The sequence below is a fragment of the Arachis stenosperma genome, chromosome 4, assembly GCF_014773155.1.
Source record: "Arachis stenosperma cultivar V10309 chromosome 4, arast.V10309.gnm1.PFL2, whole genome shotgun sequence".
NCBI classification, from domain to species: domain Eukaryota; kingdom Viridiplantae; phylum Streptophyta; class Magnoliopsida; order Fabales; family Fabaceae; genus Arachis; species Arachis stenosperma.
In genome coordinates this window covers 102,183,719-102,196,424 of record NC_080380.1, presented here as the reverse complement: position 1 = coordinate 102,196,424, position 12,706 = coordinate 102,183,719, and the positions used below count along the sequence as shown (strand labels likewise).

Below are 12,706 nucleotides of genomic sequence, written 5' to 3'. Positions count from 1 at the left end.
AACTACCACCATTATTATTATTATTATTATTATAAATTATAAAGTGCGTATACACTAAAGTTTTCACTTTTTATTTTTGTTATGGAGATAGAAATGGTATGAGACATCACTATGGGGTACATAGGTGCAATACTGGAGTGTGGTGTCAGCGTAACTAAAATCGGATGGTCCGGATTTGGGGTGAGTAATCGAACGATCCGATTAGAGGGGAGCAAATCGGACCGTCCGATTTGTTGGTTGTAGGCCAGGTGTCGAGCATGCAGTCTTCCCAGCAGCGGTGCCCCCTCCATGCGTGACGATCTCCCCCTTGAAGCCCCACTCTCCTTCAGAAGTCATTTTTTCTTCCTGTATCTCAAGTTTCACCATTTCTTCTCTGCTTCTTCATTTTTACTAGGACAAATTTGTTGCTTCTTGCACTGTAAAAAAAATTTAAAATTTACTGAAATCAGACGGTCCGATTTCAATGTCCAAAATTTAAAATTTTTTCTTCATACAAATCGGACCGTCCGATTTGTAACACCAAAAATTCATATCAAAAAAATCGAACGATCCGATTTTTCTCTTCTAAAATTGAAATAAAGCTGTTCCATATACCTGTATTGCACCCCTAGTGTCCATAACGAAGCATAACACACACCAGTTTTCAATATAAAAAAAAATGAGCCTAAAGTTTCTGCAATTTGTAATTAAATAATATTCCACGCACATATGAATCATGATATACATATTCTTATCAGATTAATTAAAAAAATAGAAAAAGAAGATACGTGTCGATCTATGGAGGCACCTCGGGCTCTAGTCAGAGGTCCCCCTATCTTCCAGAAACTTCCACACTATACTCGCCACTTCAAGTATGTGCAAATCCAAACTGCGGTGCTGATTGTGCCACGTGTCCAAAATGCCACGTCATCATCCGAGGTGGCCACAGCTATAACCTTGTAATTGATACGCCTACTGTCAACTCTTTTCTCTTCTTCCTCCTCCTCTTTCCTATCCCCGTGTTTTTTCTCAGCTTTTCCTTTTTCTCAGTTTTGCTTCAACGACCAGCACCCATCGTCGTTTTGTTGTTCTCATTTTTTTCTTCTTTTTGCAGATAGAGCTCTGTGTTCTGCTTCTGTCTGCGTTTTGAGCTTATACTTCTCGTTTGGAGAATTTTTTTATTTTTTTTTATTTTTGTTTTTGTTGGTTCTCGCGATGAACGGAAACGAAGGAGCGGCGGAAGAGACGAAGGTGGAGGAGGAGAAGAAGGAGGAAGAGTGCAAGGAGAAAATGGTGTACATGTGGGGCTACCTTCCCGGAGCCTCGCCGGAGAAAACTCCGATACTGTCTCCGGCGTCGGTAAGCCTCTCTGATCCCTCCATCGCCGGAGATTCCTGGAAAGACGTTTGTGGCGGCGGTTGTGGATTCGCCATGGCCATTTCAGGTTCGATTCTTCAATCCCTTGACTCTCCGATGACTAGAATCCAGATCGAAAACGGTTACATAGTTTCGCGAACGTTCTAGATCTAAATCCTTTAGGAACAGATCCTGGAACGTGTTCCCCCTCCCCCCTTTTAGTTCCAATTGTTGAATGAAATCTGAATTGGTTGATTTGTGTTTTTTGTGGTCATTTTTTCGCTGCAGAGAAAGGGAAGCTGGTGACGTGGGGCTCCGCGGATGATGAGAGCCAGAGTTATTTGACGTCGGGGAAGCGTGGGGTAATGCAGTTCGCGTCCTTGTTTTGAGTTGATTTTTTAGGTCTGAATCGGTGTTGGAATTGATTTTGCAACTTGTTTTGTTGCATGTGTGGGTTGAAGGAGACTCCAGGAGCTTTTGAGCTCCCCACTGATGCTGCAGTGCTGAAGGCTGCTGCTGGTTGGGCTCATTGCGCCTCGGTCACTGGTAATGCTTCTAATTCCCCCTATCTTGTAGATGTTGAAAGGTCATTATTTTTTGAGATTGTTAATTTGAGCTTTGAATCAGTTTACTACCAGTGAGCCTGAAATAAGAACGACGAAGGATGTTGATTTCTAGTTTAATTGCTTGGATTTCAATTTTTTTAAACTATGAATTAGTATAAAAGAGTGATTTTCTGCTATGATACGGTTGTGATAATAATTTTTCAGATTAACTAAATGGGATTTAGTATATAGCCCAGCAATTTTTGGTTGCTTTCGTATAAGAGAATAGTTAAAGGGCTTATCATAGTCAATGGCATCGCTGTAGTATATAACAAAAAGTAGTGTGGAATTAATTTGAAAACATAAATATATAATACTTAATTTGGCCTCCTGAAATTTGGCCTCGGACTTAAATTGACCTCTAAGACTTTAATTGATCCAAATTGGACCTCCAAATTTACAATGTGCGTTAGCCCTTGAGCTCATCTCCGGTAATGCTGTAATGGTATGTTGATTTGGCATGTTAATTTGTCACGCTGGATAAAACAAATCAACATCGTTTTATATTGGCACCCAATCTTCAATGAAATGATGTCGTTTCACACGAATCGGGTAAAATGCATATTGTTTTATGACCATCACTAGTGAGAAAAAGATGTGTTTTGTGTGAAACGATGTCATTTCGTTCAAGATTGGGTGCCAATATAAAACGACGTTTTGTTTTATCCAGCATGGCAAGTTAAAGGGCCAAATCAACATGCCGTTGACGGAGATGAGCTCAGGGGCTAACGCGAGTTACCATTGTAATTTTGGAGTCTAATTTGGGTCAATTGGTATTTTAGGGGTCAATTTAAGTCCGACTTCAAATTTCAGGGTATTAACTCCTATAAGATCAATGGTTGAATTGAAGAAAATTAAACTATATAAAAATGTCTTTCAATGAAGTACACTGATTTTCATGCAGTAACTAGGATCTCAATTTTATAAGATTTTTATTTGTTGAAATAGTAAAGATGGAAGAGAAAGATGAAGAAATAAAACATTTGAAATTCATTTTAACATTATCGTTACATGCTGAAGATTTTAGTCAAGTTCATACACAATAGCTTGGAAGGAAATGAAAGTTATTTCCAATTTTTATCCTCTTAGTTCAGTGTCTGATGTCTCCCCATTGACTTATTATGCCCATACTAGATACTGGTATGGGCATGGAAATTTTGTGAAAAATAGGACATTAGTTTGGGAGTATATTATACAAAAAAAAAAAACAAATAAATAAGTAATTCAATAATAAAACAAACAATTTGAATAAGGTACGAGTTAAAATATCTAAAGAGACATAAGATTTTGCCACTTTATAATAGTAGTTGTTCTCATTTAAAATAAATCAATTAGTTTAGCCTAGAGATTTGATATTTTATGAAGACATATTTGTATTTTGGTAATTCTTTTGTTATAATATTTAATCAATAAGCTCCAAGTCTGAGTGGACGGCAATGTTTCGGGTGGAAACAAATTTTTAACCTATGTTTTAAATGCCAAATACTAGATCATGAAAAGGATTTTGATGTAACAACACATACCATTACTGTTGAAAAGGTTTTAAATTTTTATTTAATTTTCTGCGTTTGTTAACTCACCTTTCGAAAGGAGAATCACTTAGTGGGAAAATTTTAGTTTGTAGTTAACTCAGCGTTCAGTGTTTCAAAGAATGACTTGAACTAGCTTACCCTTAGGTAATGGCCCAGAGATAACACTAACACCTTGCTATTGAATTTAATGCTCCATTTGTAGATGAAGGTGAAGTCTATGCATGGGGATGGAAAGAATGTGTGCCTTCTGGTAAAGTTATTACTGATTTCATAGCTGCAGGAAGCCTGCAAAAGGATATTTCTGGGAAACAAAGCTCATCAATAGCTGATCAAGGTACTATCATCACATACATATGCATCAAAATAATTTAACATCAAAGAGAGTTCTCTGATATCATTTCAGGGAGCTAATGGAATTTGAGACGTTAAACAGGAAGCCCACAAAGCTCAAACACAAGTAGTGGGTCAGACTCTCATCATGACAACAAGAAAGTTGGAGAGGAAGCTATTAAGAGAAGAAAAATCTCATTTGCGAGACAGGAATCCGACAGTCCAGCATCTGGAGATGAATTCTTTACTGTTTCCCCTTCTCTTATTACCCTTGGGCCTGGGGTCAAGATTACCTCTGTAGCAGCTGGTGGGAGGCATACACTAGCACTGTCAGGTAATTCTCTTTGTGTCTATCGGTACCTAGTGATTGTGATCCTATGATCCTCTAGGTGTAGCTGGTTTGTTCTTGTGGTTACGACATATAGTTTTGTAGGTTCTATGAAGTATGAAGATATGGAAGGTTTTTTGATGTAAAGCAAGACCCCTGATGCATCATGTTTTCACCAAAGTTTTCAGATGTGGGACAGGTTTGGGGTTGGGGCTATGGAGGTGAAGGACAGCTAGGTTTGGGTTCTCGAGTGAAGATGGTGTCATCTCCTCACGTTATACCTTGTATGGAGTCCACTTCTGGGAAAGATAGGTCATCAACTGCTCATCAAGGAAGTGGTGCTGGGGCGCAAGTATCAAAGGTTCCTGGAAGTTATGTGAAGGAAATTGCTTGTGGAGGTCGGCATAGCGCTGTTGTGACAGGTCAACATTTCATTGCTCTCTTGTAGTCTTGCACAAGTATATCGAATTCTTTGTTATATGAGCTGCACTAAATATTTATATCATATGCTATGAAGGCCAAATTCAGTTTTAGAATACTATAGGCTAGTTACTAAACTCCAGATGGTCATTATGGTCGACAGAAGTCCAGCTAATTATAACCAAGGACCATTTTGATATGTCATCTGATTTTTTCTTATTTTTTTTTGTGTAGATGCTGGGGCACTCCTTACTTTTGGCTGGGGCCTGTATGGTCAGGTGAGCTTGTTATTAAAATACATCTTAATATTTTATTGGTTCATCTTTTGTCTAGAGGGAGGGCATTTATTGTATTGACAATAATAAGTTAGAATGCGCACATAAAAAAGCTCCAACTAGTGATTGTGAGACAAATTGTTTTTGTTTATTTTTATTTATTGTGCTGTTGGTAGATTCATTTCAATCCAACCTTTTTACATAGATGCCACTGCCTAGTGAGGAATGGCTTTGTTATTATCTTAACCCCGGGATTGTTAAAAAATTGTGGCAGAACCTACCGTTAGTTATGTAGTAGGGCAAACCACTAAAAATGCACCCGAATAATTTTGTCGCTGACAAAAATACACTCGAATTTCGTTATCGACAAAAATGCCCTCAAATAATTTAAAAACGCGACAAAAAGTCCAATATTAAATATATATTCTCAAAAAAATGCTTTAGAGATTGAATTTTGATGCGGTTTTTTGCCAGCATGATTAGAAAAATGAGATATTTTTATCCTTAAAATTTGGTGATCTTTCGCTAAGTGTATATATTATTTTTGTGATGTTTTTTTGTCAACAACCAATAATAGTTTTAAAAAATCACAAAAAAATATACATTTAGCGAAAGATCACCAACTTTTAAGGATAATAATATCTCATTTTTCTAGTCATACTTGCAAAAAATTCCATCAAAATTCAATCTCTAAATCATTTTTTGAGAAATTCATATTTAATATTGGACATTTTTGTCACGTTTTTAAATTATGAGGGCATTTTTGTTGATAGGAAAATTCGAATGTATTTTTGTCAGCGACAAAATTATTCGAGTGCAATTTTGGTAGTTTGCCCTAGTAATAGTATAGTTATGGACCATATTGGACCATGACCCAAAAAGAAAATTGTCTATTCACAGAATTGTTGAACAGACTAAGTATTTGAAGTTTCTTTGTTTTCTAGAAGGAAGCGTAAAAAATGCATAAGATGATAAAGTGGATTTGGGAAATCTTATGTTCCATTAAGTTGAAGGAGATACAGATATAAGACAACTAACTGTATGCAAGAAAGTAAGGGTATAACACAACTAACTGTATGAAAGAATATAAGGTATGCAAAATAACCTTATCAATGAAACCAATGCCACCAATAAATTAGGATAGGGTTTACTACTTAAGCTTCAGACACAGGGAGTCCGGCAAAGAATATCTTAAATGTTTTTGTTTAGTTTTATGTAGGGAAACTATTTGGATTTCTTTTTTTTTTTTTTTTGACATTTTTATTATTGTTTATTCCCAAAAGTACTATGTTAAGGAAGATTCTGGATGTAGGAAATATTGAATTTGCTGTTTTAAGTGTGTTGAAAGTTTCAGATCGTTGTCAATATGACTGTGTACTCTTTGTTGCTGCGGCCAGCATGTGCCAATCATATCTGATTTCTCATTTTGAAACGTTGATGCTTTAGATCCATAGCTTCCATTATCTACAAGCTAGACATCTTGAGTAGTTACATGCCTTCTCTTGGCCTTTCCCAGTTCCTAGGCCTTGAATTAATATACATTCATTTCCACTCGAATAGTAATTACTGTGGATGGTTTTCTCGTTCAGTGATTTGTTTTCGTAAAAGACATTTTAATGGCTCATCTATAATATTCCCTTTACCATTTTGCATTTAAATTCCTGTAGTGTGGAAAAGGTACCTGATATCTTGCTTGAAGTGTGGATGCTTTATGTACGTACCTACCATGATATACAAGCTAAATACAATCTTGAGTTTTGAGTTGTAGCTTCACTTCTCATGCCGTGATCCAATCCTTATGGTTTGAATATTATAACTTTATTTGTAGTCAAAAGAATAACTACCATGAGGAGACATATTTTATCATTTAATGATTTGTATGATTCTTATTCTTATGAGATATTTGAGTGGCCCATGCAGAATTTCTTGACAATTTTACATTTAAACTTCATGTAGTGTGGACAAGGGAATAATGCTGATCAACTGAGACCAACCCTAGTTCCATCTTTATTGAGTACTACTGTGGAAAAAATTGCGGCGGGACTTTGGCACACATTGTGTGTTACTGTAGATGGTCATATTTATGCATTTGGTGGGAATCAGTTTGGACAATTGGGTACTGGTAGTGATCAGCCTGAGGTACATATCTCTAACTGAATTATCTGAGTTTTGCTTTCTCTACAATAATTCTCAACAAACAGAATGCAATAGAAAACTACATACTCATAAAGACGTGTTAGACTTCACCGAGTGAGACAATGCATGATTATTGTCATTGCTGCTGCTTCTGTTGATATGTTCAACGACCCAAAGTTATTTTAACTTATGATTTTATATGTAAATTATAAGCTAGCTGTATGAGTATCTCTTTTGCGAAGTGCTTGCATTTGGCATTAGTTTAGGAATGTGCATGATTTTGCGAATTGTTTCTGGAAGATTAAATTATTTGAAAATAATATATGCCCCTCTTGTCTGTTACAAGTATGATGAAGTGATGCACCTTCTGATGACCAAGTTCCAACATTATAACAATATAACTAAGCTTTTTACTCAAGGAAGAGTTGGCTACATGCATAAGGAAGCGCCATAGTATCCTATCGTAATTCCTAATCATAATTCCTAATATAATGGATTAGATTTGGAGATCAACCAATTTCTGATAATATATATGTATAGAAAAAGATGATACTCTTAAGAATTCTCGTATGTGGCAAGTCTATATGTCCTTATGGTCAAATAATGAATAATTCAGATTGTGCTTGTTTCAACTTTGAGCTCTTAATAGATATTTTTGGTTTCTATCCAAAAGTTTTCCTTATGCATCTATCATTTTAGATGTACAAATGTTAGCTTTGAAGGTTAATTATCTGAATATAGTCCATCTGTAATGATGTTCCAAATCATGAAAAGTACAAGTGTAACCATATTGTGTAACTCATTTATTTTTCCTATTTCAGACCTTGCCTAAACAGTTGGAAGCTTCCCGTTTTGAGAATAAGCATTCTAGTATGGTTTCTTGTGGGGCTCGTCATAGTGCTTTGCTAACAGGTATTTCCTTGTGTGTGCTCTATTAATGATGTCCATGTGATACTCCAATCAGATTTGTTCTTTGAATCGTTAGTAATTGAAAGTTCACACCCATTTCAAGTTTTAAATTTCAACTATGATGCCCTTTTTCCAGTCAAGAGGTTGCCTATGCCTAGTCTCGTCCTTAGCAAATATCTTTCATTCACATTAGCGTTCATTTTGGTTCAAATATATTCCGTCATTTTTGTGGACAAGTAAAAGAATTTTTGTAAAGTCTAAGAATTCAAGTTTGCTCTTTACTAGTTTAGTCATAAGCTGAGTCATGTATTACAAGTTCATCCTAAAATTTTTCCCTTGGTTTTAACTTGAAGAGGATGGTCACCTATTTACTTGGGGATGGAACAAATATGGCCAGGTATTTTAACTGCCTATTTAAAGTTTAGCTTATTTTTGTCTCTCAACTTTATGAATTCTAATTATCATATATCTTCACCAGCTTGGTTTGGGAGATTCTACTGACCGAAATGTCCCTTGTCAAGTTCTTATTGCCGGTTGCCGACCTAGAAATGTTGCCTGTGGTTGGTGGCATACACTGCTGGTGGCTGATAAGAACCTGGTTTGACTCAATATGCCCATTAGCATTGACAGGGTTGCACAGTTTTGATAGGTTACTGACTAATCGACATTTCTCTAGTGGAATGTAGATATGTCCAGAATCAACCAGCATGTTTCTTGGTTTGTTTCCTCTTCTCTATTTCTGTCTACCTGATTTTCCCGTCTTGATTTCCATTTCTAGATTTCTAGGTGTAGCTTGGCACTAACTTGGAAGTGCTTGAAGTGTTCTTAGTTTTCATACACAAGACAGTAAAAGAGTGTTAAACGATTGATTGTAATTTATAGCGCCCATGGCGCCCTTTATTTGTGAAGGAAGTTTCCATTTTAGGGCACAGCTTGAGCTTTAGTGATCTGGCTTCTTGGCATTCTGATATTTTCTATAGCTGAATGATATGTTTTGTGCCATGGAAAAAAAGGTATGTTTACATACAGTTTTGTTTTTGTCGTAATTTCATGGCTTGTTGGGTTAGGGAAATTTAGAGAATAGTCTTTCAATAAGGAAGGAAATCTTTAAAATAAAACTAAACACAAGCCATTTTAAGGCTAAACACTTCTCTTTACCTCATTCATCTTAAAGTACATTATATTGATACGATCGTATTATTGGCAAGTGTATCAAATTGCATCAAATAATAGTGCAGTGAGTGGATATCATTTCAACGAAGATTAATGGAATGAAGCAAGCAACGTTTACTTGAATATCTAATTAGATGAATCAAACTTTGGCAAGAGGAGGTTGGAACGTGAAGTGAAAGCAAGAATAGAGAAGTGAGAATTAATTTTGTTTTAATTATTGGGCGAGAGAAGGTTTAGAGAATTAGGAAGAAATCAAGAATAAGGGATGGTAAAGGTCGGAGCGCTTGGAGATGCTTGGAGATGTTTAATTATTATAAAAAGTGATATTTGTGTTTTTTCTAGTTTGGCTTATGCAAAAAATTTTTCATAATAAATTATTTATAATTAAATTTTAATTTTTTGGAAATCTAATTTTTTTGAATTTAATTAATTATCAATTTTTTAGTCAATTAATTAAGAAAAAAAATTAAGCACAGTTTTAATTTAAAGCCACGTAATATTCAAAACCTATTTTTAGTTGAATTAAATGTCACTTTTCAAAAATTAGTTCTAAATAATTGAAGATTATGAGATGAATTTTAAGTTAATTTTGATATTAAATTTTTTAAAATAATAACAGAATTCAAGACAAAATTAAAATATTTTTTGATATTTATAATTATTAATGATGATGAACAAAATTCTATTTTAAAAACATAGAAAAGTATAAATTAAAATAAAAAAATACATGCATAACTAATCCATAAAAATAAAATAGAGTCTCTAACATTTAACAATGGAAGTTTAATTATTCATGGTAGAAAAGAAAATAACTAAACTAATGAAAAGATGATGATCGGGATTCGAGAATCCTACATCCTAGATTTTCTCCTAGATTATCTAGATGTGATTCTTGTTCACTTATTTATATCCTAAGTCCTAACTAAATCTAATCTAATCTCTGGAAGAATAAGATAACAAAAATAATAATTCAAATTTATCATAAAACTAGTTCTTATCTTTCTAGAAAAATAAGATAATTTTATTCAGATTTAAATCTAATCTAAATCTTAACAATCAAATCTTATATTTTTAGATGGAGTTCGTTGCTAATTAATCGCTTAAATCTTGAATCTTGAGTTGAATTTAAGCTTCCTAGGAAGAGGAATGGACATTGACACTTAGGCTTGAGTGTGTTGGCACTGGGTTTCATGATTCTTAACGCCCAACTTGGCCTTCTGGTGCTGGGCTTGGCATCCTGGCGTCTAGCTTGGTGTTCTGGCGTCCAACTTAGTGTTTGGATGTCGAGCCTGGGATTTAGGCATCCAGATTGATAATTTGGACGCTGGACGCCCACTTTCTCTTCATCTTCTAAGAGTGCTTGTGTTTTTTTCAAAATTTCATCCTTATTTTATTAATTATATCGTGAAAACACAATTATTCTAACATAACTTCAAACATATGATAAGTTATCAAAACTTTACTAAAATCATAAGAACTTTAATTTACAACTAAGAAAACTAATGAAAAAGAAACTTAAAACAACTAAAGATGCTTATGCATCATAATACTGACAAGCAAAACCCAAAAAAAAAAAATTAATAAATAAACAGAGTTTTTCTTTATAAAAAGAATTTGAAGAGGTTTGTAAATTCAAGTCCAAATCAAAGTGAGATTTTCAATAATCTCCATGATTACATACGAATTTATCGAATCTTGATGAATCTTGTATATTTTAGGAATCAAGAATTTCAAAGACTAAGTTTCAGATTGTATTATCAAAACTTTTAGACTTGTATGATCCTTGAAGCAGTTTACTCTACAATTTTTAACTAGAAAAAATGTTTGAAATTCTTGATTCTAAGTGTTTTGTTTTAAGGCAGCTCTTTGAAGGATTACCATATATTCATAACATGCAACAAAAGAAACAAAAATAATTCTAAAGATCTATTTTGTACTTAAACCTTATTCCAATAATATAAAATATATAGATCAAATCTAAATACCTGTGTACGCTAGTAAAAATCACTTTCTCCTTCGATGGTACGAAGGTGCTATGCGTATCCACACCGAGACCAACGTTTGTTGTCAACTCCTTGACTAATGGACATCTGATCTAAATTGAGAAATCTCTTGCAACTCTTTGCACGCCATAAAATTTTTCTCTAAGAATTACGCTCACATACGTTTATGTGTGTAGAGGTAAAGGAATAAAACTCTTGTATTTTATTCTCATCTCATGTGTCCTCTACTCTTGACATACATATATATAGTATGTGATTTGTTACTGATGTCAAATATGAATCTTTCAAATTTATGAATCATATCATAATTCAATTTGAAACAGAATCAGTCAGGATCTCATCCAAATTTAAAATTCAAGTTTAGAAATAGAATAACTAATTATTCTCAAATCTCATTTAATATTCTCAATTATCATATTATTATTATATTCTTTATGCTAGCAAAGAATATAATAATATTCCATTTGAATTAATATAAATATTTATTTAATCAAATCAAAATAATAATTAGATAATTCTACAACAAAAATTAGAACACTCGTTAGTGTGTGACCCCATAGGTTCAATACTAAGCGGGTAGTAAATTAGTCATACTAAATTTACTAATCAAAGTTGGCGTCTAGCAACACTCTTTAACGACCTGATAGTTTGAAGTAATATATTTTTACTCAGAACCTTAGAAGAACAAAGTATAATTCCTTCCATCTATCAAACTCCTGGTTAACCCTTAGAGTATGGTTTAATTGTCAAACTCTAACTTGTTACCATTATTATAATGAACTGTGAGTGACTTAAAAAACTCATTTCTTCATTCATTCAATCTCCTTGGCCAAGATTTTATTCATCACAGTCATTATAATCATACAGCTCAAACTCTTTACCGAGAGTTGACGAATTTCTTATTGACTAATCATTAATTCTACAAGTATTTAAATCATACCCAATATCCATTCAACTAGCATCCTAGGGTATTAGGTGTCCGAAATCAAAGTATAATAAATACATTGTTAATTACTATGACAGCCGCAGGTTAAAGGAAACTCTATTACTAGATTCTTCTTGAGAATATCCTATGACAAATATGCGGTAATTATAACCATTAGGAATTGGTGCACGAAACTAACTCCGTAGAATTCGCACAAATAGACCGGCAAGTATACCGGGTCGTCCAAGTAATACCTCAGGTCAGTGAGGGTCGATCTCACAGAAATTGTTTGTTTGGGCAAGTAGTAGATACCTTGCAGATCTTAGTTAGGTGGATAAAAATTATAGTTTGACACGGAAAAAAGTATAAAACAAAATAAATAAATAAAAGTTACTAGATAGATTAGAATTCAATGGTATGAGAACGGTTGAGGCTTTGGAGATGCTTTGTCTTTCCGGATTAACTTTTCTTATTGTCTTCTTCAATAACCTTCTGATTCGTTCAATGGCAACTGTAAGTGATTAACTCATATCCTCTCATCAAGTTAATCTCTTCTACTGTAGCAATTCACCACGAGATGACTCATGTCCTCTCATCAAGCTACTTCTAGATTTCTTACTATAGCGCAGAAGATGAAGCTCTAAGCAATCCACTTTCCTTCACGATCCTACTCAAGGTGCCACAGACAAGGCAGATCTTTTGGATCAGAAAGTGCTGCTTCTCTGACTCTAGTTT

At 34.3% G+C, this 12,706-nt stretch overlaps 1 protein-coding gene across 2 annotated transcripts; it reads left to right on the top strand.

Annotated features, from left to right (window-relative positions):
* The first annotated feature begins 970 nt into the window (after positions 1-970).
* On the top strand, positions 971-8,855 carry LOC130974261 (ultraviolet-B receptor UVR8-like). Of its 2 annotated transcripts, XM_057899062.1 has the most exons (11): positions 971-1,423; positions 1,624-1,697; positions 1,797-1,881; positions 3,675-3,806; positions 3,906-4,136; positions 4,319-4,552; positions 4,785-4,828; positions 6,782-6,964; positions 7,783-7,873; positions 8,224-8,267; positions 8,349-8,855. In XM_057899062.1, the coding sequence occupies exons 1-11, from the start codon at positions 1,195-1,197 to the stop codon at positions 8,472-8,474; spliced, it is 1,473 nt and encodes a 490-aa protein (XP_057755045.1). In that variant the 5' UTR covers positions 971-1,194; the 3' UTR covers positions 8,475-8,855. The 2 variants fall into 2 exon arrangements, with proteins under 2 accessions (XP_057755045.1, XP_057755046.1); XM_057899063.1 differs by lacking the exons at positions 7,783-7,873; positions 8,224-8,267; positions 8,349-8,855 and adding an exon at positions 7,308-7,744.
* The last annotated feature ends 3,851 nt before the right edge of the window (positions 8,856-12,706 follow it).

Coding starts and splice junctions, on each gene's coding strand:
- LOC130974261 (XM_057899062.1), top strand. CDS start 1,195: ATGAACGGAAACGAAGGAGCGGCGGAAGAGACGAAGGTGGAGGAGGAG. Junction 4,829..6,781: donor GCTGGGGCCTGTATGGTCAG/GTGAGCTTGTTA, acceptor AACTTCATGTAG/TGTGGACAAGGGAATAATGC. Junction 6,965..7,782: donor CTGGTAGTGATCAGCCTGAG/GTACATATCTCT, acceptor TTCCTATTTCAG/ACCTTGCCTAAACAGTTGGA.